This window comes from Ischnura elegans, chromosome X (assembly GCF_921293095.1).
Source record: "Ischnura elegans chromosome X, ioIscEleg1.1, whole genome shotgun sequence".
NCBI classification, from domain to species: Eukaryota; Metazoa; Arthropoda; class Insecta; order Odonata; family Coenagrionidae; genus Ischnura; species Ischnura elegans.
Window position 1 is genome coordinate 42,233,616 of NC_060259.1, and position 27,738 is coordinate 42,261,353.

The following is a 27,738-nucleotide window of genomic DNA, read 5'->3' on the forward strand; positions in this document are numbered from 1 at the left end:
AAATGACAAAGTGGCAGAGGAGTAGGTGCTGTGGTTGAAAGTATGCATTGTAGTAAACAGAAGAACAAGTAAAATTTTAGGTGCATAGAGGGCGGGTAGAGAAGGTTAGAAAAAGTAAGATGAATGAAATGGTAAAACATGACTTTTTAATTCCTGCGTTTCATTTGATTTTGTCACCTCATTAATCTCCAGTTCTTCATGACAAAAAGTGGGGACTTAATTTCTTTTGTCTCAGTGTGTGGTAGATCTCAGATGTGAAATCACTAAGATAGTTGTTCTCGATTAGATGTTTGATGATACTAGAATTTACAGTTGCCTTTAGCCAACACGTAATACATGTTTCAGTGCGTGAGTGATTATAGCATATGTTATTTTTGTGACTGATTACTACGAGGGAATCAAGGTCAGAAAATAATCAATGTGGACTACATGAAGTATTTTTATTTAAGTAAGTTTACATAAGCACCACTGAGTAATGCCTGAAACTTTGAAAATAAGAAATTTGATGCTTTTTCAGAATTTAAATGGAGGTGGAAAAACCTTAGGCAACTGCTGCTGCTAGAGTAAAGAAAATGCGTAGTAAACTAAATGCATTTGATCATGATGGGTTCTTAAAAAAAAGTAAGTGGATAAATTAATTAAGAAAAAAGCGAAGAGAAAATATTACCGACAAAGAAAAAGTATGAAAGGGAAAAAATGACAGTGAATAGCAGGCAAACTTAAGCTAAAAAATTAAGCTCATATCAGTTCTCCTGAATGCAGAACTGACTGAATGTTAAGAGTAGTGAGGATGAAAATGATGCTCTATTCAATCTGCCAAGGATTTTGCATCAGAATCTTCAGTAGTTTGTTCAAAGACAAGTTTTATTGTATTGTTGTTCAATATTTGTTTGTTTAAGGCATATTATGCTGGAGAAGATTAATAAATGATACCATCATCAAAGTAAAGCCTTGAGACAATGTTCAAGCAGCACCAGATATCCTTAGCTTTCACGTGATATGCAATACGAATGAAATTTTTTCAGGACAGAAACATTTTAAAGATATCAACTTGAATTTAGACCTGTTTGTTGAATTGAAGACAGAATTCAGAGGTCAGTGGATTCTAGTGCTATAAAATGGCAATTTATTTTGAGGCAAAATCACAGAAATTGTCTCAGAGAAGCAACTGTAAGTTACAGTCATGGCACCCAGGGGCGCAGCGAGGGGGGGAGGTGTTTGGGGGATAAACACCCCCCAAATCTAAATTAGTAAATTGGATTAATATTACTTATAGAAAAGTGTAAGGATTAATAAAATATCCCTCAGAAAGCTGTAAAACTTCCCATTTTGAACCATTTATCTTAAAAAATTTCTGGGGGAGAGTCCCCGTACCTCCTGCTTGCCCTGGCAGGTATTCCATACCCCCCCAGATCCCCACTATTAGTCACCCCTAAAACCTCCTCTAGCCTTAATTCCTAGCTGTACCCCTGATGGTACCCACCAGTCCCCAGAACATTATAAATGGCCAATGCTGCCCGATTGTATTGTATACAATAGAGAGACGGAGGTGATTAAAGCTATTTCTCCTCCTATAGTGTTGAACAAAAAAAGACAATGGAAAATTTAACTTTAAAGATCTTAAAATATGAACTCAGGTATCTTTCTCCTTTTTTTAATAATACAATAGTAACAAGATTAAAGTAGCTGTATAATTTTTTTATACCTTAATTGTATTATAATTAAGCTAAGCAAATACAAGTTAATTGATCAAGAAAATAATGCTTATAAACATATGATCTTCTTATGTTGTAATTGGCTTAACAACCTTTTCTGATAAATGTGTTTTTGACCATGTTATCTCTGCCTGTTTTCAATAACTTTTAACCTGAAGTGTACAATGTCCCGTACGTAACACCCTTGTCCCGTACGTAACAAAAGGTAAAAAAATTGTAACTTAGTTTAAAAATTTTTGTTAATAATGTTAAACATATGTACTTGAAGCATCCTTTTTAAGCTATATGAAAAAAAATAGCACAGCATTATGAAAATTCTAATTGAGCTGAAATATCATTTTTCATAACATGAGCCAAACAAGTGGTTGACCCAGCTTGTCCCGTACGTAACAGGCACTTATTTTTTCTTGCAACAGTTACAACAAAGAGCTAAAGCCAAAACTGTAGCTTGAAAAATAGCTTAGGTCTACACCTAACAATTTATAGCTGTTTCAATGAAATACAGAAAATATTAAGAGCAGAAATAATATTTTAAAGCTGTAAAAATTAGTACAAATGTCCCGTACGTAACGGTGGAATGGCCCACACACAATGTTTAAATCCATTGGTATGTAATGCAAGAGTACACTTGAAAGAATGTAATGGAATTTTTTGTGCTTAATGTGCATTTGCGGCTGCCTCTGTAAAGATGTGCCACTGACTGGTTCATGTTAATTTTCTTGAATAATGTTTGTATAGACTTTTTTATTCAATTATATCTTCTATACTACGTATTTATTATACTACATATTTGATTGAACCCTGAAATTACTGATGCTTTTTCACCAGAAGTAGGCTGTTGAAGGTATCTTATAAGCATAGAAATTGGGCAAGTAATCATTCCCTCTATCCTTTTCCCGTATAAATAATATTCACTGGTACCTAATCAGTCCTCTACCCTTCCCAGCTAGCATAGATTTTGCCATTTCCCTAAATACGAGGATATTATACATATATGCCGAGATGAAACCTATCTGGATGCAGAGATGAAGAATCCACGCTGTATTTGGGGATAAATTGGAGGTGAATGTCCACATTTTTGGAGATACACCTATCCTTACGCCGTATAATTTCCGGTGGGTGGCAGCTGTTTTGCGTATGATCGCTGCGCTGCCACGCCAGTTTCATGAGAACTACGTGAAAATAATGTAATAACATAAATTGGCTTTCGATGAGGAAAGATTCAATGCATTATATTTCGTCATTGCATTTTATTATTTTGCTGTATCCCATATAGCATCAAATATGCCTGAGATGTCTCACGAGGCATATATGACCTGGTCTGTATGTATCATATATTTTGCCTATAAGTCCCTCTAAGTTATATAGTGCCCATATATTTTGCCTGTACGTATGCCTATAAGTTCATGTCTCGTGAGATGCCTTTGAGATATTTGATGCTATATGGCATGCTGCAATATAATAACATACATGATGAAATATAGTGCATTGAATCTTTCACCATTGAAAACCAACACCACATTAGTCTTCACAATAAGGTTTGAGTTGCACGTTCACACAAGTTTAGGTACATACCAAAAAATCCAATAGAATTAGAAGATGGAAAATAAACAAAATGATTGCTGTAAAAACGATATATTTTATGAATAATTAATCTTGAAACAATATTCATTGCACTAGAACACAGCAGTCTTCATACCTTCATCGGTAAACCATAAATCCTACTGTTCAAGTCCATTCTAGCCTCATCACATTATAGCAGAGACTGGTGAAGTACCTTATGTATGGTTTTTAAAAGCACAAATTCGAAATCCAGTACCATTAGGTACCCAAGAAATTAACATTTGCAATCACTAATACCTTGTATTCATTCACAATCACAGCACTGTCGATGATTCCTTCATTAATATCCACGGCAATCCGGGATGTTTTGCTTTATTCGTCAAAAATCTTAATATGCCTGTGCATACCGGCATAGCCCACATCGAACCCAGGGACACAACAACGATGTGTAGGTCGGATTATCACTTTAACTATTATCGTATAGACAAAAAATCAACGGTTTTTAGTCACAAACACCACTATACACAACAACACAAATGTAAACATGAAACCACTACTGGCGTTAACAGTAATGGAGGATGTCAGCGCTGCTATGCAGCCCATTTTGGCGATATGGTACTGAGACAACCCGTCCCCAAACCCTTGAAATCGTGGAAAAAAGGGATAATAAATGTGGAGGATAAGCTTATCCCCACAATATCTGATTTCTCTAAAGATAAGTTCAAATCTGTACTAGCTGGGTTGTCCTTCATAAAGCTTATCCATTTTAAAAGTATTTCTTAAGCTTGATTCTCTTATGCATGAATGTCTTAGTGGGATGTACCACTCTGCTTGACTGGGCTTTTTTCATGACTTCTTACTTGTAACTTATCCTATCATCTTGAAATTTTTAAGTTAATTTCAGTAAATCTTTTTAAGTATGTACTTATACCTTATATCCCACCAAGAAAACGCTGATGAAGTGAAAGGGGCTTGTCCTCTTAAGTACTTAATTTAATTCAAAATAAAATTTTATTAACATTTGATCATTTTTCCATGACTTTGGGAACAAGTACAGTGGACTCTCATTGTCAAAGTTGACAAGACCTGAAATTGAGAGGTTTGTATCAATGAACTTTGTCTAATGCTTCTGTATTGGAAACAGAAAAAGTATGGCATTTTATGTAATAGTTGTGAAGTTCTTTGTAGTTTTACATTATTTAATTGTTAGTGCAATTAATTTGATTATAATTATAAATTTAGAATAATTTAAGACTCATTGAAATGATTGGCAGTCAGATTATGCCCAAGAATATGCCTTAAAAAGCATTCCAACTTCGTTGGGAAAAATCATGTACTGCATCATTTTCAGTCCAAGTAGTCGTTACCAGAAAATTTGTTTACAAAGGATAATTGCTCCATTTCATAGGCAGTGCTAATGCCCTTCCTGAGGCTTCTTCCACAGTCCGAGTGCATTTATGATTGTAGGTAAGGTGTGGGCTTCTCAGCCAGCTGAATATTCTACATGACATACCAATTAACTAAGCAGGACTTAACTTCACAACTACGAAAACGTTGTAATAAACCGCATTCTTTTATGAGTTTTATCAAGAATATATTTGTGAATTTACAGCTGCTTCATTGGTGTTTCCTCATGTCTTTTTGGGATTAGAAATATATTTCCTATGAATTTTGATTTGAAAGGTTAGCCATCAATAGTTGATGTGTTGTATCACTTGAATTGAAAAAAATTATGAATAGGAAAAATAATCTCATTGTGAATAAATAGTTGTCCACTTTAACCTATAATATGATGTTTAATGTTCACAATATGTTTTAAAAGAACAATTTCAGATTTAATAACGAACTTATATTAATAGTTTTACAATTTGCAATTTAAAAATACTCGCCAAATTAAAATTGAAAAATGGAGTACTTGGGAGTCCATTGAAAATTGCAGGGAAATATTTCCTTCAAAATTTTAAAGCTTGTAACAAAAAAAGTGGTAGATCTAAGAACGGCTTCTTACTGAACAATGCTAGGGGTTCAATTGATGACGATGGGCCAAAAAGAGAACTCTACCCAGTAGGGCCATGGTGGGGGAATCAAAAGAACCGTCATAGGCCCAATGACTGTATAAGCAGTCATTTGCCATGGGCTGGGAGGTGGCATGACTTCTTTGGCAGTCTTCCGCACCGAAAGCATTAAGGTGCATAGAGTTTGTTATATGAAGGTGATATGTTGGTTGCGTTTTTGCAGGATGAACTAAAAGGTGTCTCCTATAATATCTTGACTGATTCTTCAAGTTGGTGTGTGAACGGACTATTCAATGTTTAAAAACACTTATTCAGTGTTTTATTTTCATTTGTGATTTGTAAGGAGTTATCAAGTGTTTTTTTTTGTTGAAAATATCCAAAGTAAAAATCCAAAGGCCTTCGGAATTTGATTTTGGATTTCCTTGTTTTGGACATTTTAACTTACTCATTTACTCGTTAATTATTTTAATGGCTGTGGATACCACTGAGACCTCATTTGTGGCTTTATTAATTGTATTGAATGGCGGTATTAATGAGCATTGTCTTGTGTAATTTTTGATGAAAATCCTATGCCAGTCTATTTTTACTTCCAGACTCATCACGCCTATTAAATGTGTCAACAACTGAACCTTGGACTGCACAGTTGGGATTTGATGAAGCAAGACCCTTTTGGGCATTCAGCCAAACACATATCCTGGCTGATAACTCTATCTACAGGTTGGAGGGAAATGAATTTGGTTCAATGAAATTGAAGGAAGTGGCTAAACTACCTGAAATGATCCTGGTTGATGGACTTGTTTTCATTGAGGTAATATTATTAATAATTTCAACTAAAAAATTTTATATCTTTTATTTTCAAAAGATGTTTTCACTTATGTCTAATTCAGCATCAATTTTCAATGCATGTGTTAAGGTGGGCCAAATGATACCGCATTTCTCCTAATATTAACCTCAATATGTAGTCCCCGCCTAATTTTTGTGGACAGACTTATAAATTTTCTAGCGTAGAGCAACTGATGGGTTACCAACTGAATTAATTTTTTCTTAGATTAACAAAAATAGTTCCTTATTTATTATTAAAAAAAAATGTATTCTCATTCATTAGATTCATTTGGAATTTATTCTCTTATGTTGAAAATGTGAAATGAATATTGCTTTAGTTCTTTTTCTCCATATTTTTTTAAACTAGAGGAGTAAGTTTTTTTGGCTCACTCACTTAACTGATAGCTTTCAGCTCCAGAAATTTGTGTCCGAGCCTCTTTGAAGGGGCTCCAAAACTTTAACGAATAGCTGTATTAAAACTGTTATGTAATCATGTCCAGATGGTGGTTTTTTTTTAGATATTCAGCAGAATCATGATTATCCGGCTAAGGTTTATCGGTGTTGCAGATTATCCATACCCGAGTTCCCACTCCTTTGATATTTTCCGCGATCTATACAAAATAAAATCTGACGCAGAATCTCCAGGATATTTGCATTTTAATGCAAGGTTACACCAGCCTTATTATTTCGATTAGGCTTTGTCAAATTGAATTATTTTATTTACTTGCTGATGTGGAATGTTTCAAGTTAACTTGGACTAAACAGATTGCGGTTGGGAAAAGAAAGCTTTAAGTGATTCTGCAAAGCAATTGTAAATAACATACATTGATTTGAAGTTCAGTTAAAAGTTCACAAGAGTGGCCCGTGCATAATGAAGTGTTGTTATGATGAAGTAAACTTTTGGCTCCTTCAACTTCATTTTTTAAGGGCTCCAGTAAATATAAATTTGTGGTTCGAAGTTTTACCAGAATATGGGTTGATTTTTTTACTTTGGTACATACTTTCTCCGATTCTGTTTCATTGGCTAGAATCAAATCAAATTGACCCATAACTCATAACTAGCCCAATGATATCTGTTGTACATTGAAAGCAACTGAATTGATCTTGTTTCAGGTTGTTGAGTGGAGGAGAATACTATTTCTAATGGTTGCGTTCAAGAGTGACCTATGCAAAATCTACACTGCCACACCATCAATGAAAATAACTGAAAGGCAAAAAATCACAAATGTTGGAGCTAAGGATGGTGAATTTTTCACCCATGGAAATGACTTGTACCTTGTTGTGGTCTCCTCCAAACCTGAGCATCATGATGTGCCTTCAACGTATGTATATATTCTGATTTCTGAAGGTTAATATGATAAATTTTTGAAGCTTTTTTAGCATTTTGTAACATATTTATCTGATGAAAGCCTGGAACAATACATGTCATTGGGGGCCATGACTTTGAATGCTAATGCTCATCATGCTATGCCATGATGCATAGTCATGTTGTCTCCCCATGTGAGACCTCAGTCTGAAATAAACAATGCCATTACACATGGTATGGCATGGGGCAAAATCTCATGTTATGTCTCATGTCCAAATGTTATGCTAAAATGTAGTGACCAAAATTTATGGAGCATATGGCTCCAAATTTTTAAAAGCTTTCTTATAGAAAAAATACAGTGGACTCTCGTTATTATGAAGTTCATGGGACCGAAAAACCGGAGGTTTGTGATAAAGAAGTTTGTATGTACGTTTCTTTTAGGTATCGTCAAAAAAAAGCAGTATATAATAAACTCGATTAAATTACGCTGAAATATATATAAACAGGAAAATTCATTTCAGTTTCGCAACAGAACAGTGGCGTGACGCAATCGAGGGTTAATATCCTCCCGATTACTGTAAGTCCGATGTACAAGACTAGGATGCGTTCCAAGACCTTGTTCCTAAGCTAAATAAAGGGTTCTGTGAAGAAAGGAGCGGGAAGGGACAACGAGCTTGAAGGTCCCTGAATCACTTGTTTTGGTGATTTGAAGAAAGGGCTTGTTTTGGTCGATCAGGCTTATTTTGGTGCTCTTTTTATGACTAGGCAAGGGTGTGAGGTGCGGTTGAGGGACCACGATTGGCTGTAAACCGTGCTGGTGCAGGATTTTCCACCCCTCTTATTGTCCCGTCATCAGACAACTCTCACCGGCTGGACAGTATGCAAGGAATAAAGGAATACGGTTCTCCTGCAGAATGCAACACTGCATTACACTTATGAGCTAACTCACTATTGTGAAGAAATGATCTCGCTGGGCGTGCGACGCATCCGGAGCTGAAAAAATAGCACCCCGTGGTGACGAATAACGGGCAAAATGCTGAACAGTTCCTAAATTCACACCTGATTCAATGATACTTTGTTCAGGTTGTCCCCACAGTGAGAGTTCCTCTATTCCATACCGCATAGCATCAGCCTAATCGAAAGGCGCCAAGTTCAAAATTTATAAATTTTGAATGCTCGTATCTCTGAAAATTCGTACATTGAATGTGCGTAGGAAGAGGACTAACTCTACGTCCAATTTATGAGCCGTTATGAGTGGGTCACCATGACTCCAAAGGAATGAAGATTATTATATGATGTTGCGCGTAAACTAAACGAAGAATCATATTTGATGCTCTTGGGCACAGTACACGAGGAGAAATTAAATGTGGCACGATTATTAAAACTTAGCGCAGTGAATATCCATCTAAATGCTGTTGCATATGCATGGAATTTTGTAATAAAGTTCATTTTGTAACCTCCGGGACCTGGACTGAAGTTTGTAATTTCGTAAAAACGAAAATTTCGTAGTAACGTTTCTTTTACTATAGCTTGGATAGGCCTTTTCGTCAGGACCAACAATTTGCTTCATAATAACGAGAACTTCGTAATAACGTCCATATTAACGAGAGTCTACTGTACTTATAAACTGAAGCAGCTTTTTCTCATCCTACTACCATCAAAACTGAGCATAATTTACCAAATTTTGTCAAAAAATCTTTTAATAGCAAAATAAACTATTTAAATTAACATTTATGCTGATAAAAATGCTCATGAGTTCAGGAAACAGAATTTCCCAACTGTTGGCTAGTCTGGTAGTACTGGAGATGAAGAGTAGGTATCCACGATTTTTATTTTTCTTAGTTTTGCTCTAGGCTGGTTAATAAGAAATAAGGCAAACTAACTTCATGGAGCACTGAAGTGAGATTAAAATGCAGTACGATCAATTAGTATGCAAAATGCCACGTGGCACAGTGCATATGACTCCAAATTTTTACTAGAGCTCCTAAGAAACTTAGGTAAATTGCGGGAAAAATCAGTGTGAGGTTTCATCTGTATTGAATGTGTGAAATTGTTTGTGCTACATGCTGTGGTTATTTGTTTCAGCACTTATCCTCTGTGTTTTAGTTAACTTGAACTTTTAATGGTGGAGTAAGACTTATCAGAATAATGGTAATGTGGTTATTAGAAATATTTGCTATAGGCAAGTAATCATGACAGGGAAAGAATGACTTAAATTTTAATTGTGTGCGCAAATGTGGGTGGTTCACTCTTAGAAGATTGGGTGCTGATGTATAGTGAACATTTATTAAAAAATGCCCCCTATCTAGGAAACTCATATTTCATAGTCTTTAAAATTTTCTGCTATCAATGCCAATTAGGCCTTAAAGTTCTACCCTCACATGTCAAATACTTGTCAGGAAAGGGACTTAAAAGTAAGAAGCTTCTGTTGGTGCATTGGCAATACCAATGTATTTTCATAGAACCTGTTAATTGTGACTTAAACTATTTGAAGCAAAATTTTTGCCGACAACCACTACTAAAATGTATCACTGCCAATATGAATACTCAATCAGCAGGGGAATGTGTCCTCATTTAAAGTGTGTAAGAATCGTAGAAAGATAATGTCTGGGTCAGATGATGAAGGAAGTAGGATACAGTGCAATACCTCTGCAGAAATGAAGAAGAATGTGGATAAAACTGAGGAATGGTATACTGCTGTACATCAATTGATGGTTAATGTGCTAAAAAAATAAGTGAAATGGTAGAAATAATTACACTGGAAAACTGGGACTGTGTGCATGGCTATTTCTTTAGTTTTTATAATCAAGTTCTCTTTCAGTATATATCGCTGGACTGGAACACACTTTGACATCGTGGAGACCTTCATGACAAGTGGTGCTGTTGCTGTATCCACGTTCCCATTCAAAGGGACAGTTATTATCACAGTGGCTCAGTATCCTCATGATAAACCCTCTGTGAGTAATGATTTGTATTTTGTTGCATTCCACAGTGAAATATTTGTATACCCTTTCCTTGCTTAAGGCAATTTTGTCATAGCACAAATTCGTTCCTTAGGGAAACATCCCAATGCTGCTTAGCCTTAACACTCTCCTGATAAAACGTGAACTTGCCAAACTTACAACAGAAGCACTCTCATTTAAGGCAGATTAGTAGTAATGCTTGCCTCAAATCTTCTTCTTTGTTTGCATCTAAGTCCATTGCTGTGCAATGGCCTAAAACATTACCTACTCGTCATTTTTTATTAACTAAGTTTTTCATTTAAATTTCTCCTATGTAATTTTTGGCGACCGGTTTGTTTGGAGAGACCAGTTTCATATACTTGGAGTGTGATGAAGGATTATGTATAGATCTTTTTTTTTTTCAAATCTTCTAATGAGCCGGCCTCTGTGGCGGTGGGGTAAAGTTCTCACATGCCGAATAAGAGGTTGCGGGTTCGAGTCCCACCTGGGTAAGTTCCTGCCATCCAGGGCATGGTTGTTCGTGAACGTGTAGATGTTAAAATTGTTGAAAAGCCCCGATGTAAAGGCCAACGCAAGCTGTTTTAGGTGGCATAAAAATAAATAAATAAATAAACTAATTGTGAAGCCTTCAATGGGAGAGCAATGAAACAGAGGTAGAAATAGAGCATGTAAAAGTAATTGTAACTCTGATTGTCTTGTTCCAAAGGCAGAATGAAAATAGGATGGGAAACATAATTTCAGTGTTTATCTCAGGGAAATAATTCACAAAAGTAATTAAATTACCTATTAATTAGTAGGAGTTTTATAATTATATTTTGAAAATTAAGTTGCTCAGCAATGTACTAGGACCTTATGTTTAAACTAAAATTATTGGTGAGAGCAATGAATTTTTGTCCAAACTAATTTTTATGCAATAAGTTTACTTTTATTTATACTGCAAAAAGGGTCACTAATGCATTACAGGGTTGATGAAAATGAATAGGAGGAAGGACAGGTGTCCTGGTGTGTCCTAAGATAGGCAGTGAACATAGCTGCTTCATTGTATGTCACCAGAGAGCCCTTTACAGAGAAGCAAAATAGTTTTGTGTGGTGCCTGTAACTTGGAAAGCTTTAAGCTTTTTCCTCATGAGGCTCCTGTGCAAAAGGGTTAATTTTTGACATTCAGTGACTGTTTTAAGAGTTGATCCTTGCAACCCTTTTTTAAAGACTACATTCTTCCTTTTTTTCAGATTGGTTCGCAGGTATTTCGGTGGTCTCATAATAAGCTTGAAAGAATGCAGTTCTTGCCTACGAATGGACCTGTAGCCTTGCAATACATGAAAGCCTACGAGGAGAGTTATCTCTTAGTCATAAATGACTATGAATATAGCTCATTATATTGGTGGACAGGTATGTGCCTTGTGTTCATTTGGACATGGAGACCTTAATTTATTTTTTCTGTGAATAAGTAATATGTGAATTATTAAGTTTGAATTTCAGTGGCAGCACATGTTGTTGCTGGTAATAGATTCTCAAATGTATCCTTATAGAAATTTGTACAGTGGTGGTGTTTTTAGAATCCATGTTTTATATCTATTATTTCAAATGCATTTTGGTCATTGTGAATTTATTTGTTGCTACAGGAAGGGAGTTCATCGTTTGGGACAACTTTTATGAAGTGAAAGGAATGAGCAAAATAAGTATTGGATATATAAAGGATGAAACTTTGATATTGATTGCCTTGAAGGTAATGAGTTAAAAAATTAGTTTTGTAATGTAGCCATTAGAAATTATTGTTAGTGAAATTAGTACAGTTATTATTAGGGATGGACAGATCCAGGATTTTTTTCTGATCCAGATCCAGATCAATCATTGATATCATGTTTAGGATCTTCGGATTCAAATGCAATTTTTAATTGTCTGCTATAAAACAAAGTCATTACACATATGCCTCGTATAGCCCATGGGATGTGTTCCTTGGGGTCTTTGCACTTAACGAATTTGTTATATGAGAGCATTTTAACATTGGGAAGATAGGGATGTGTTCCTGGTAGCAGAGGTGTTGGGTATCGAATTTCCTCTAAACCTATGTAACCTTCTATATTCCCATAAATAGCCTTAGAAAACCTTTTTTATGTAAATGTTTATAGTTTAAAATGTGGGTGTAGTGCGGGTGGGCTAACATCTGTTATCTCAGGGATTCGTAATGCATTGCCGGCAGTTGACGATTTTTTCAAACCAGTCTAAAAACAATTATTGTGTCACCGAGGCCCTTTTATCGTTCATCAAAATGACAGGCAAATGCTACTTTGAATGCCATTTCATAGCTAGTGGAGTTTTTGAATGATAAATCATTTTAATTTGAAGTCCTCCGAGGCATTAGCAGCTAAGTGAAACAATCTTTAAATGCCTTGAAACCTGACCCAGGTTTTCCTTCCCTGAAAATGAATGAACAAGATTGCATTCTTTTCCAAAACAATATTGTCTTGTCAACACTAAAAACTAGTTGAGGGGGAAAGGAGCCACTTTCAATCATAGCTTGGAATTCATCAGATAATGTTGCGGTGACTGTGCTATTAACACTTGCAGATTCACCTGATATCGCCGCACTGAAAATACCTGCTTGCTGTTTAAAATTCTTGAACAAACCGGAGCTTTCACTAAATATCTCGGAGCGATTACCACCCTCGTCTTTTTGTACAGATTCACAATGAACTTTCCGTATGTGTTGACTGCTTGGTTGAAGTTGGTGCGGTTGAGGTCTCTGATGTTTTAAATTTGTCTTTATGCAGAATAAGGAGTCGTGAGTTTAAACTTCTGCGCAATATCGCTTTGACGCTCTCCATTTTCAAAGCCATTGACCTCTTTCAATTTCTCGTCTAGGTTTACGGGTTTTCTCGATAACTTCTTGATTTTTCTACTGGCATTACTATTATTTGCCATTGTTTTCTTGGTTTTTACTCAGTATGGCTCTATCGATATCACCTACTGCTGGCCAACTGCTGCACTGTATTCCTGAGATGCAGAGGACCTACGACTGCTGGGAGGGAACGAAGCTGTTGTGTTTGAGACTCTATAGCGGACCCTTTTATGTGTTGATGCTATTTATGAGCAACTCGGCCACCGCTCCATTTCTCCCCCGTGAATGCCGATGACCTTGAAGGCTTTAGCATAGACCCTCTACCTGGAAGTCAATCGCCCGATAACCTATGACGGCAAAAATTACATCTCAAACCATATTGCTAAAAAATCTCATTTCCACTAGCTCCATGCTTAATTAATGATCTAAATTAACTCTTGTCATTCTGTTAAATTACTTCGGTATATCTATCAACTATCTGGACCGCATGACAAGTGATGTGTTTGGCCATTGCATAGCAAAGGATTTCGATTAATTTATAAAAGAAGAAGATATGTGGCAAGCAATACTATTACTATGCGTGAAATGATAGCAATTTCGTGTGTACTCAGCGCAAGTTCACGTTTTATCATGAGACTGTTAAATGTTTTTGTTTAGGCTACACTGCATTACAAGGTTTCCCCGAAAAACGAATTTGCTCTATATCGAAATTGCGCTATGCGAGGCATGGGTGTATTCAAGTTTCTTCTGGTTACCTACAATCAAAGGAATGCTATTTTTATTGTCATACATATTTTAATATTTTTACTGATTAAAAATAATTTTTTATGCTGATGAGATGAGACAGGTCAGGTCAAGATTCATTACAGTGCATTACCATATTTATCTGTATTTAGTCCCCCCTTTTTTCCAAAAATGCCCATAATAAAAGTAGAGGGGGGACTACAGTAGAATCCTGATTTAAGGTTTTTCAGGGGGACAAAATTTAAAACACTAAATGCGGACAAACACTAAATGAGGACCTGCCATTTTTTTCAGGTTTTAGGGTCTGTAATGATTGGAATGGCTTTTTATGAATAAAAAGTATTATTTTAAGTAACTAAAAGGTGCTAAATGCAGCAAAAAATTCTTTAATGAAATGTTCTCTGCCCTATGAAGGTTGGGTAATACTTTTCAGGAATCAGCTAAAAAAATGGGTAGTAAAAATAAGTAATGAGAGGATGACAATTGTTTTAATGAAATATTTCATGAAAATTCTAATAAACATCAACTTATAAGCATTCCCTCACAGATTATTATTATGGACCTTAGTGATTCCATTTTTATGCATATTTCAGTGGTCTCGATGAAATTTAGAATTTTTTCTGTAAAAGTGACATGTAGGTGACTACAGCATTTCTAATATAATAAGAAAAGGTGTAAGTAGGTACTCGAAAAATCATGAGGAATGGGTGAAATAAAGGGATAGCAGAAGATCGCTAATCCCGAAATCTCAACTACCGAATATCTAGTAAAAGGGAGGTTTTCTGGAATTTTGCCAAGTTAACGTTTTCTGTTGCGTCGGCAAAACAAGGGATTTATGAGCCTTTAAAAAGCCTCCTGTGCGCACATTTTTGATTTCGAGGTCATCCAAAAAAGTAGAATCTTATTTTAGTATGCGTACAAGTTGATGGTGATTCAACTCGATGATAACACCAGATTCGTTGTCATATATCCGCGGCCTTATGCAGGTCGAATGGAGCCGGGAGAAGTTGCTTACGCGGCGCGCTGATCACCTTGACTCCGAGTCGCCTTGTTTCTCGGCAGCTTTTAATAAAATTTGGTTGGACCTTGAATAACGATTAGCTAAACTCTGTTAAGTGAAAAGGTTTAATCTTCAACAGAACTGGATTTCAACCGAAAAATTGTCAGTGCCTCTGGAGTTTGGCAATTTCGTCAGGGTTATGATGTCGAAGTCAACCACCAAGGGATACCTGCCGGATTTTCGTATTTTTCCGCGCTCATCTATTCTACCGTGAGTATGCGGTGATTTTTTTCCAGCATGAGCGATTTATTTAGAGTCATGGACCGTGATAGTTCGTCAAAACTCCGATTGTCATTCTCTTTTGACATTAATTAGCACCAGAGAAATATTTTTGAATCGACAGCGATATCAACCAGCCGCATGTCGATAAATTGGCTCCGGGATATCTAAATTACGATGTAAAATAATGTTGTTCCGTATGGAAAGAATGCTCTCACTCATGGTCATGACAGGGGAAACACTTCCTCTGTTCTTTCGCTGTTCCTCCGTGGAAACTGACCTTGGAATGGATTATAGAAAGAATCTTCTAGTGAACTGCGCAATTGATATTGGGCCTCCTCTTTTGAAAAGAGAAAGTAGACGACTGAAAAAATATTGGGCTAATAATCGACTGCCCGTAGGGAGTAGAATTTAAAGGGGCATAAGCCATCAATTGAAAACATAACGAGAAAACCATTATTGTAGCGGCCCTCGGAGGATAACTCGTGTCATCAGTCGTCACGTATCATCGAAGTCAAGTTCAAGAAGTGAAGAATAAGGTAGTTCGAGGTTATTAAGGGATGACTTTGCTCCATTAGATCGGATTTGATACAAAAAGTGCCTGGTGTTTGGATCAGAAGGGGAGCGAAACGTTACGAGAAGACAAATCACTCAACTTGCGAGTTGAAGGTCGCAGCGCTGCGCTCGCGGAAGAAAGCAGTTGAAGAAGCATTCCCCGGTAGATTCTATCGACTCTTGGTAAACTTTCATGAGACTGTTCTTGTTGATGAGCATAAATTCGAAGATTTGGATGAACCGTCATGAAAAAAACGTTAAATCGGGCAAAAAATTCTTGAGCGGGACAAATTTTTCCGACCATAAATGCGGAAAAACGCAAAATGCGGAAACACTAAATACGGATAATTTTTACATTGTCCTAATAGGGAATGAATCGGGACCCAAAAAAATAAACGCTAAATGCGGAAAAACGTTAAATGCGAAGACGTTAAATCCGGATCCGACTGTATATTCAAATGCATTTTTTTAAATTTTCCCTAAACTGAAGCCTCAAAATTTGGGGGAAGGACTATATTCGGAGAGATATGGTATCTTTGCCTCATTGCTATCCACTGATCGTTTGGGATTCTTTCTCGGTCTACTAGGTTGATGACTCAGTCAGGAAACTTGTCAGCTGGTGGTAAAGCATTTTGATGGGTTTCAGCCACTCCTCATGCCACACTCTTTGGTTGACAGCTTTGGTTTCCTCTATAATCTCAATGCAGTTGCTCCATCGTCAAGCTATGCACTCTTTTACTCATTCAGAATCATCTGTTGACACTGTCTTTGTGGATGCCCTTTACAGTGTGCATATGAAATCACCTCCTATTGCCTCACTTTTCTTTGATTTTTCCAAAGCATATCCATTGTGATGCATAATAAAAACTTCATCATGGCCATCTCCTACAGATCAAACAGGCAGTTGTGGTGTAACAATTTTTTTCAGTATATCTTAGATAATCTCATACTTTGTTTCATCCATATTTGTGACCTTCTGTCACCTACCTTCTTCCACTGAGTGCAGTCTGTTTCAGACTAGACTTTTGACATGTTATGCTTAAAAAAAATGAACTTTGGACATCAGAAACTTATCTACTCCATCCTGCATTGAATGTAATAATTAGCTAAAGTCACCATAGCTAGTCAGTTTTCAATAGCCGCTAGCTATAGAGCAGCTGTGAGAAGTATTTATACTGATGAATTCGTGTTTGCTTTTGCATATGGACTTACCATTTGAAAACAATCACTGGATGAAGCATTAATTTTGCAATAGGTGATACTCTTCGTCATGTATACTACACTGCCCTAATCAAATGGGATGGAGATATTGTTTGCCTAAAAATTTTGGGTTAATATCTTTTACCAGAATTGTTAGTAGCTTTGACAATTTTAAGAGATAAGCTATTCGCATCTGGAAGGGAATCCAGGTGGCAGCACTTAATGAGGTGTCAGGGCCGAATAGAGATGATCGGTTGCCTTAGTACGTTTGTTCGTGTGAAACGATAGCCAGCCAGCGCTATATAACGTATAGCCGAATATCAATGGCATTATGATGAAAAACATAGAAGGAGAAGTTCATGAGCAACAAAATGTGCGGCATTTATAATTGCACCAACCAGTGTGAGAAAAAAGCTTACTCTCTACATCAGGGGTTCCCAAACTGGGGGGCGCGCCCCCCTGGGGGGGCATGGAGAAAGTGCAGGGGGGGCGTGACACCCAAATGATATAAATAAAAAAATGTGTTTCAGAGCAAGCTGTTCGGATGCACTTGCCTTTTTCAACAGCATACATGTGCAAAAAAGCGTTTTAAACTCTTGTGGCGATCAAAACCAAGTACCGCAACAAACTTGATGTTGAAAGTGGCCTACGCTGTGCTTTGTCTGAAACTCAACCCAGGATCTGTCAACTTATCCAGAACATGCTAGCGCACCCATCTCACTAAATTACATTTTATGTTTTGTTTTTGTAAGTAGGTAGGCCTATTGTTTCACCTTCCTTAAATTGAAAATGCATCTGTGTTCCAATGTTAAATTTCGTATCTGTAATTATATTCGTTTTTTATGTAATACTTGTTTTAATTTTCATCATACGTACAATTATTGAATTACCGCATTCAACAGTGAACAAAAAAATCTACCTACTCACCGTATCAAGTAGGCACATACTTGTACGAGTACAAGTAATTGTACAAGTAGGAGTAGGTATGCACGGCACCGTGGAAATAGGGTATTGCAAAATGGAAAGCTGATATGTGTAAGGGGGGGGGGGGGGGGCGTGGTACAAAAAAGTTTGGGAACCCCTGGCCTAAATAGATTCCGCAACACCCCTAATTTGAGAAAGAAGTGGGAGCACGTCATGAGAATGGGCAAGAGTTAGCTAGCTTATTTAAGAAAAAAATTAGAATGGGTCATACAGAAACATATGAAGGCAGGACAACGTCATTGTATTATTTAATGCCTACTTAAAAATTGTTCCCGTAAGTATAAAGGTGTCAGAGAAGGAGATGCAGACGGACGGGAGGTTGATCAAACTTGCAATGACTATCAATGAGTTTTCAGCTATCCAATAAGCCAGGGAAGTTAAGGTTGGGGAAATAATTCGAATCGCGACAACTGAGAATTATATGAATATTCCCGGGCGACTAACTTAGTCTGCTTGAGACATGTAATTTCTCCCAAACTCGCACAAACTTTTTTCCGGGTGATCCCCCACACGATCGCCGGGACATCTTCCACCCGGGCGCCCGTCAAAACCGGGTCGGTCCTTAAAACATCTGTCTCTTTCTCATTCAATAGCTAGGCCCTGCTCTTCCGAAAACGATGCGGGGCGAATCCCCGACGTTCGTAAGGCCTGCGTGCTTCGTTCGGTTAAAGGATTTCTCGAGTCGCTTTTCCCAAATGGCCTAAATTCGATTTTGCCGACCGGGGCCGAGGCACGGAGACCATCATCAAACATTACACACAAAAACAGAAAAAGAAGCGCCAATTTTCTTCTGAAAGGCATGTATCTCGTGTGACATGCCATTAATAACGCTTGTTTGTATGAAAAAGCCCATTACAGGAACCAAATACTCCAGTGCTTCAACCATGACAACTTCTAATTTGTGATTACAGCATCCCACTTCATAGCCCTCAACAAGGGACCTCTTGAAGTCTCTATTGAACTCCAGAACGTCAGTTGTGGAGAAAATTACTTCATCCATCAATCACAACTGAGATATAAATCAGTATTCGCTTCACAAAATTGCTGAAAACACACCTGTTTCGCTCACCGCTTGGCTGTAGCATTAGTAAACACAAGTAAACAAACAGGCCGATCACCTCTGTCTCATTTCTGAAATTGGCCACCAGATGTCAGCTACTTTGATTCCTGTTGCAAATAGAATCATCTTTTAAATGAAAAGTCGTTGTGGCTTTTTCTGAAACATCTGCAAAGTGCTCTGTTTTGAAAAATGGTTGCTTTTTTTCTTGTTTATAATACATTCATATAATTTGCCCATTCAATTTGTCATTAAAGCAACTCAGAGAATTATGTAAGCCCTCACGTCTTTAAGGATTTCAAATTAAATCACCGTTTTCATCCTAATATAGTCCCCCTCTGAACATAGTTCCCCCTAATTTTGAGGCTTGAGTTTCAAGAAAAAAAATGGGTTTGAATATAGTCCCCCCCTTAACTTTTATCACGGGCATTTTTGGAAAAAAAGGGGGACTATATTCAGACATATACGGTACCAGTTACTTGATGGCTATAAAATTAATTGCTGAAAATCTAGATAAACTTTTGAATAGAGAAATTGGGAAAAATTATGAAGTTCTTAGTCTTTCATGTATTGGACACCCTCAATTCAAAGCTTGCATGATATGAGGTGGATAAAAGACTGGACCTAAGTGTTAACCTTGGAAAACCCAAAAAATAGTGAAAAATTTACATTGGTTTATTAGCTCAAGCTTTTTACTTTATAGTTGTTCAAACCGTAATTCATTAATGATATAAAATTTTATCGCATATTTAATTTTAATATGTGCATATAAAGGTTTTATCCATGACTGCCATTTTCATTATTTCCAGGACAAAATTCAAGTCTATAGGCTATTAGAAAGCAGATTGCATAGACTAACTACAGTATCCCTCTTTGATGGAGAAGAAATATTGAGCATGTCCCTTCATCATGATGAAAATTTGAAATTGATAGCCATAAGCAAAAAAAATGGAGCACTGTCTACAAGCATCTTTAATCTTCATATCGTTAAGGGTCCATTTGGTGAGTCAATTTTCATTTTTGGCATGGTAGCATATTTCTCAGATTTTGCTAATCTTAATGGATGGATTATTTTATTTGTCCTTATATTACTAAAAGCACCCCTTTGGTCTTAATAATGTAATAATGGTTAAGTATCATATGTTTTTGAATCCTCCATAAACAGTGGAACCTCGATCTATCGTTTTTCTGGGGGATGGACGAAAAAAACGATGAATTCGGGAAAACGATCAATGCGGGAATGTTTGGCTTGGTTGCCTATGTCCCAGGAAACGCAGGATTTTGGTGCGTAATTATGATATTCGTTAAAGGATTCAAACAAGATTTTAGCCAATTACAGGAATACTAGTACTTTATCGAGACACTTTGGTCATATTGTTGATTCGAATAATATCTCTTTCAAATATCCTAAAGGAACACGCCACCTTGCTAAAAAATGTTTGCTCTCCACTTGGCATTTACCCTGCTACTATGGATTTCTCTTTGATGTAAAAATCCATGAAATGCCATTTCCAGTATTTATTCACGAGAGAAATGTGCATGTTATGCCTAAAACAACAGCTTTCGCCGGTGCAGTGATTAGTTGTGAGATGGATCATATAGGCCAGAAACAGTCAATTATTTGTAATGTTCCTGTCTAATAAATATATTTTTCATGGAATTTAGGCAATGTGTAAAACGTGAACAATGTTGCGTTAATCGTCAGCGGCACGCCGGCCTGAGCCTCAGCTTCATCCCACTTCTTGTTTTCACCTGGTAGCTTGCTCTACCCCCACCCTTACCGTCATGTGCTAGCGGAGCAGCCCGAGGCGTTCTCCTATATTCACGCGCTTCTATCCCGGATGATTTTCTCCATATTCAATTATTTTCAGTCCATATTTAAAAGTACTCGTTTCTTCGGATGGGCAATGGTCCGAAGACGGATAAAAATAAAACTAATAAAAATGAAACCTTACTTTGTTAAACCCACACGGAAAACACTCGCTAGTTTGAAGTCAACCTACCCTGGAAAGTACGGAGCCACTCGTGCGAGGTGAAGTTGGGAACTGATGCTATCGCGTACATCTTATGCGGAACATACTGCAGAGGGTGAAGCATAAACATATGACTGCGCCATGAAATTTTTGTCCTTAAGAGAAGGCAACTTACACATTCTTTTCTAATTAACGTAGCGCCAAATGAGTAGATGAATTTGGATTTTTAGTAGGGAGAAACAAAATATCCCGAGAAGATATCCCTTCCTCAGTAAATCTTACAACTGAGACTTATAGTATAACTCGTAAATTGATAACTGATAATAACCTGATATCCTGTTTTGGGAAAAATGGCACATTAACTGCCGAGAAGCTCAGCTACGAGAATATTGAATTTCGCCAGAAATCACCATTGTATTTTTCCGACTATTTCCTTGTTTTAAATACTCAAATAACATCATTAATACGTTGTGTTTGGTCTCATTCTTTTTTAAATTACGCTCACTTTACAAATATTTCAATCTGATGAAAGTATAATGCCATTCGACGAAATTCATTGTTAGACACCTTTTGGGCTAATAGGTGATTCATGCTGCAGTTGACCTCCAGAAATTGGGAACTTCAAAGCATGTAGGCTGAAAAAGGTCAGTGGGTGAGAAAAGGGGGGGGGGGGCGCGAAACACGTTTTTATTGTTCTTGTGTAATTTGATATTTTTTTCGAAGCTAAGGTCTTCGTAATACGATCCCTGCGCTAGCTGGGACCTTTTTTTTTATTTTGGAGAAGAGGAAAGCTTCATTGGGGGGAGGAGCGTGCTGAATGGAGAGGGATAGCGGATCTTGGGAAATGCGCTAATGTACCTATTCATGGCCTATTCCACGGCACTCAGCTTCTCCCTAGAGTAATTCAATCTCCTGGGGGTGTCTGTCGTTATTAGCCACAAATAACACTTTGTAAACACTTCGTCTCATTTTAGTCAAACGATGGATGCGGGAAAATTATACGACGGGACCACGATCTTCAAACAATCAATGCGGGAAAACGATACTTCAGGGAACGATGGATGCGGGAAAAAATTACATTGCCTTTATGGAACCTTATTTGGGACCAGGAGTGGCGAACGATAAATGCGGGGAAATGATGAATACGGGAACGATAGATCGGGGTTCCACTGTAGTGGTGAAAGCTTTGGTTGATAAGGTCCATGATTTCTTGTTAGTAATCATTTCAGAGCTGCAGTAGAAGATTAATAATCCGGAATGCTTGGGACGGGACACATTCCGGATGAGCAATATTTCTGGTGAATAGATCAGTTAATCGGATGTAGGCAACATGGAAAAATTTTTTGGGACGTGCATTGGTGTCAGCAGAAATGATGAATTATTGAGAAAATGGTCAAGTAATGAGAGAAACCCAATTGAAATTCATAAAATTTATGCTTAAACACGGATAAAAAATTCAAAACATTCTAAGAAGTTTTTCCTCTGTAAATCGTGAAGGTGGATAATTCATGAAAGTAATCTAACCACTGGTAAATGGAAGGAAAATGGCACAGCAATTTTACAATCCAACTAGAACATCAATATTTCACATCACCATATTCTACTACATGCACCGGTTGCAAAATCCATGTCATTTTCACGACTACTAACATAAACTTATCGGTAATTATCAAATCCTTTGATAGGGGTTAAACCCACATCTAATGCATTATTTTAAATGATAACCATTTGTGAATATTAACCCTTCAGTATTATTAGCCGAAGCTAATCTTATATGTAAGTCGAATGCAAGTGTTTGGAAAAACCACTTCTTCACTTGGCATTAACTTTATAAACAATTTTCAGTGAGGCCACATGACTCATTCAGAGAGAGGCCCTTCAGGCTGTGGGTTTCCCCTGCGCAATGACCAACTTGAGTGAACAATGGGAGCATAATGCAGGATGGCCTTTCACTCCTCTCATGGCACTGCTTTTCTCAACCCCAGATTTCAAACATAGGCCATCAGAAAGGGTTAAAAATGTTTTGAGAACATGTACTTGTAAAAAGGCATTTACGAATCGGATATGGAATCTACTGCAAGGCTTCCACACTTGACTCAACTGGCTATTTAACTTGTGGATGTTCAAAAAAGATGAACCTCTGATCAAAAGATAGTTCTTTCCCTTGGGAAAACAGCATCTGAAGAAACTTGTTTTAAACAAAATGTTGATGCTCACTACTGCAAAATGAGTACATATAGATAAAAGACGTCAGTAGAATTCTTCTCCAGGAGAAATAGAGCTCAAGAAATGAAAAAGTAGGTGGTCGTATTTCATGGAGAGAAATAATGTATTATCTTACATATGCCACACATTTTTAATAAAACTGCAGATCTCTTTGGATAGATTTTAAGTTATTTTTGGTGTGTGGTGCGCACAAAGTATACCTTGAACCACTTCCATTTCTCTCCTAATTAAGTCCAGAAAATTCAAGTACAGTAAAACCTCTTTACATCGTAATGGAGGGGACCAAAATTTGGGCAATTTGATGTATGGAGGTTCACTATAGTGAGGTTTTAGTGATAGGCACCATTTTTTCATAGCGGAAATGAAAGGCAAAGTCTTTTAAACCATTATATTTATGTGTTTGAGCAAACATGCATGCATCAGTGAACATATATTTATTATGTAATAATTACAGAAAGCGAGCACTATCGCATAATTTTTACCATAATATGAGAGAAAACGATGTGATCTCTCTCAATTCAACAGTCTCTTAAAATGATTAGGATAGTTGGATACTTTTTTTCTCATTTACTGTTAGGTATGCTCTTATGTGGAACCAAATGGTCATAACTAATGATTAACATGAAAATTACAGCATATTAAAGTAAAAGAAAAAAAATAAGCGTGAAACATTTATTAATGGTCTCTTGCTGTCTTGGCACAATTTGCGGAGGTAGTTTGGCCGTCTCGGGGATATCTCCTCGGTATGATAAGTGGAGGTTTACGATGTAAAGAGGTTCACTACATAGAGGCTACATACACACTGTAATAGGCATTGTAAGTTGATGCTGTGAATTCTGTTGAGTGAGATCACCACATGTGGATATCGTAAGTCATGTAATGAAATATTTTGCGGACGTAAAGGGCAAATTAGTCGACCACCCATCGAGGGATTAGTATGAAAATAGTCATGCTCTGAAATGGCAAAAAACTAAGATAGCTGTATTTTTGGCGATGCAATGTAAAAAAATAGAAATTTGGAAAACTCCAGAAGGTCTTTTGTTGCTTAGATTATTTTTTGCATAGATTTTCAGATTATTGATATTCTACCCAGCTAGCACATTATAAGTCATTGAGATAAGGTGAAAGGAAGAAATTAGGAAGGCGCTTATCAAGTATGCTTGTTATGGGTTTCTTACGGCCAAGCCGACAAACATCCAGAGTAATGACAAAATGGATGCCAAACTTTCAGCACTTCCGTAGATGTTGTTTAGATTCCATCATTTTTGAGCATTCATTTAGGGATTTATGTATAAGAATAATTTTTCCATTCTTGGCACTTCTATAGTATGAGTATAAATAACATCATACTGCCATAATTTGAAAATCATTCACATGTATGAACTGATGGCGAAACGACTGTCGTAAGAAAAACACATAATTTCACAAGAATAGCGACATAGAATGATATAAAAATGCCGGAAGGAATCTCTAATATACATATTGTAGTCATCGGGTTATCAAGCCAAAAATTAAAATTCATAATTGTTAAATTGTGTGGACCTTGAATATTTCAGTTTTTCATGCACATACCAAACAAGTTTTTGTACATAATTGGATTTTAAACTGGTAACTACGCCATATTCTTACATCAGCTGCCGCCACGGTGTAGTGGTTGGAGTACAGGATGCAGGATGCGCAGGACGTACGTTTGGTTCTCCCTGATTTTTTTTTCTTTCCACCGCAAGGATGAAGTACTTGTATTATGTTTTATATCTTCACTAGCGGGTCGCTTGCACTTATTAATTTTTTTCTATTTATGAGAAAATCTGTTATCAGTTGTTAAGCCCTTATAAAGACCCGCTTAATTTCACTGGTAGCCTTTAAATTCATGTCGGGATGAGCAGCATAGCATGTGTAGTATGCTGTTCAGCCACCTTTGGCACTCCAACAGAAGCGACTTACGTTGCCTGGGGATATTTGACGTCATTCCTTACCTATTCTTCCCTAACATCGTACCCTTGCCTTATATAAGCCCCTTAGTTTACGATAAGCTGGTTATCAATTTTTTCCGTAAGAAAACCATAAGAAACGGTTAATTCTCTTACTTTGCGCTATCTGGGTACTGTGTTTTAAAGATGGGCATTTTTGGGAACAAGGGTGGAGATGGAGTGTATTGTAGCACCTTCTTTTAGAATGGAAGAAGACCCAAGCCTGAAAGAGGAGAGCAGGGGGATATTTCTATGAGATATTCTAATAGAGTTTTTCACAGTCATCAAAGGATATCTATTAAATTTCTTGTGATCAGCATGTATAGTTGTTCAATTTTTAGATTTATGAGTTGAAAGTATTGCCATTATGTCAGGGATGCAAATTTTTATTTTTTTTCTCCCTCATCACCCCAAGGCCTATCAACACGAATTTGTAGCTAAATTGGGTAGAGTCACCAATTGGCTTACATGAAATTCAGAAGTGTGCCTCTTTAAGACAATTACAATAGGAATCATATCTCCTAAACAATTTTTTTGTTATTATTTTCTATTTTAATTGGCTTTTGGAGATAATCTTCTAAATTTCAATATGAAGGTTATCTGATGCATTATATCTTGTTTGTAACCCCTCGGATTGGGGATCAGGAAAGTCTGTAATGGCAAAACCCAAATTTAATTTTCTGTTTATTGTGAAAAGTTGCCTCTCTCTGGGAAACACGATGAGTGGATTTGATGATTGGGATTTCAAGAGCATGTGGGCTGAAAGTGTCATCCAAGAGGAAAAGTAAGGTACCATAATTTTCAATGAGGTGGTACCTGGCATAACTAATATACGTATAGTGCCTGCTGAATCAACCAGAAAAACTTTGTACAATACACAGGATTTATTTCACGGCCATGGTTTCATTGTACTGTCAGACAGTCATTCAGTGATTAAACTATGTTTGACGAATCCATGGTCAAAATAAATTATTTAGTTCTTATGTGCCATATTGACACTGGAGTGGTAGGATAGTTGGAAGAATATGGTGTAAAGGGGCCATGCCGAACATTCCCACACATGAATGCTTGTGGTGTGTAGGATGTGCTTACATGTACGAATTTATGGCATCAACATTGTTGCTTAGCTTGCTGTCTGAAGTATAAAACTACTGTATTTTCTATTGTAAGCTGCAACCTTTTTTCTTGTGTTGATTGATGGTCTTATTTTTTGGAGCAGGTGATAACCAGCAGAAAATGGATCCATTGCTGCAGTGTCTTCTAAGTTTAGAGGATAAACTATTATCCCGTGAGGCTAATGTGAAAAAACTTGATTTTGACTTGCCAAAAATTTTATCTCTGAAAGGTGATGTTTCCCTGAAAGGAAAACTTTTGGTGAATGGATTGATAACTATTAAAAGGGGAATTTTAAAAATGGTGAAGAATGCAGGCCAGCTTGCCTTATCTAGTACTGCATCACAAATATTTGATAAATTTAAGGCATATAATGCATTGGTAGGTGAAGCTAAGGAAATGGTTCCACAAGTGGTGATGAGGTCAACGCCAGGGCATATATCTGGCAAAATATATTTTCATCAAAGCCTGCTTCTGAGAAAGAGTTCTATGGAGTCCTTAACAGTTAATTATCTAAATGGAAAAATATTTGACCCTTCAAATATGCTTAGGTATTCATCTGAACAAAAACTTCCTGGAACTTTATCATTAAATACTTTAGAAACAAGAAAGTTGAACTGTAAAGAATTGAATGGAATAAATATGGAAGGTATGGATAAACTGTCTAATCTAAATGCAAATTGTATTGCATTGCATTTTATGGTAATTATTAACCAATTAGAGGTGCATCTATTTCTAGATCTTCTCCTGAAATACGGTGATCAACATATAAGTGGCCAATACAAAGTTCAAGGACTCAAAGTGAATAATGTCCAAATTTTAGGTAAAGAAATCCTGAATGGTGTGAAATTGAATTCATTGGTTACTCCAGACAATAGACTTGTGAGAGGAAAAAAAATATTGAAAGGCCTGTTAGCAAACCATTTGAAAGTATCATATTTCCATAATGTAAGTATTGGACTGGAGCTTAATGTATAATATGATATTCAGCAAAAAGCTAATTTTTTTTCAATTTTATTTAAACAGGAAGCTGTAGTAGACTTCAAAGACAAACTTGTGTCGAAGGATGGGGGAGAATTTTCTCTGCAGGCATTGAAATTCCACTCCAAGTTAATAATTAAGTCATTGCAGGTCACTGATCTTAATGACATTCAGTGGGATAGCTTCAAAGAAGCTGTTTTCACCAAAGGAAAAAACCAAACTATCAGTGGTAAGCTAATTTAATGCTGCAAATGTAATAGATCCTTTATAATTTGGTGTAATGGAATCATATATATTGCTATTTGCTCTAACATTTTGTAGTGTAAGGGTTGTCAATTATTGTATTTGCTCCAGTGCTCCTCTCTATGAAAATATTCTTTTCAATGTAATGAAAGTTATAGTGCAATTAGCACCAGACATAAATATTGAAACA

General features: G+C 36.7%; 1 protein-coding gene across 1 annotated transcript in view; it reads left to right on the plus strand.

Annotated features, from left to right (window-relative positions):
- The window catches only part of LOC124170562, a 67,489-nt gene that overhangs the window by 6,240 nt on the left and 33,511 nt on the right, over positions 1–27,738 (plus strand). Inside the window, exons 3-11 of the mRNA XM_046549362.1 lie at positions 5,887–6,101; positions 7,229–7,437; positions 10,243–10,378; positions 11,614–11,773; positions 12,007–12,110; positions 19,852–20,044; positions 26,431–26,973; positions 27,064–27,272; positions 27,351–27,534. Of these exons, the coding sequence (XP_046405318.1) occupies positions 5,887–6,101; positions 7,229–7,437; positions 10,243–10,378; positions 11,614–11,773; positions 12,007–12,110; positions 19,852–20,044; positions 26,431–26,973; positions 27,064–27,272; positions 27,351–27,534 (1,953 nt within the window). The remainder of the gene's footprint in view (positions 1–5,886; positions 6,102–7,228; positions 7,438–10,242; positions 10,379–11,613; positions 11,774–12,006; positions 12,111–19,851; positions 20,045–26,430; positions 26,974–27,063; positions 27,273–27,350; positions 27,535–27,738) is intronic.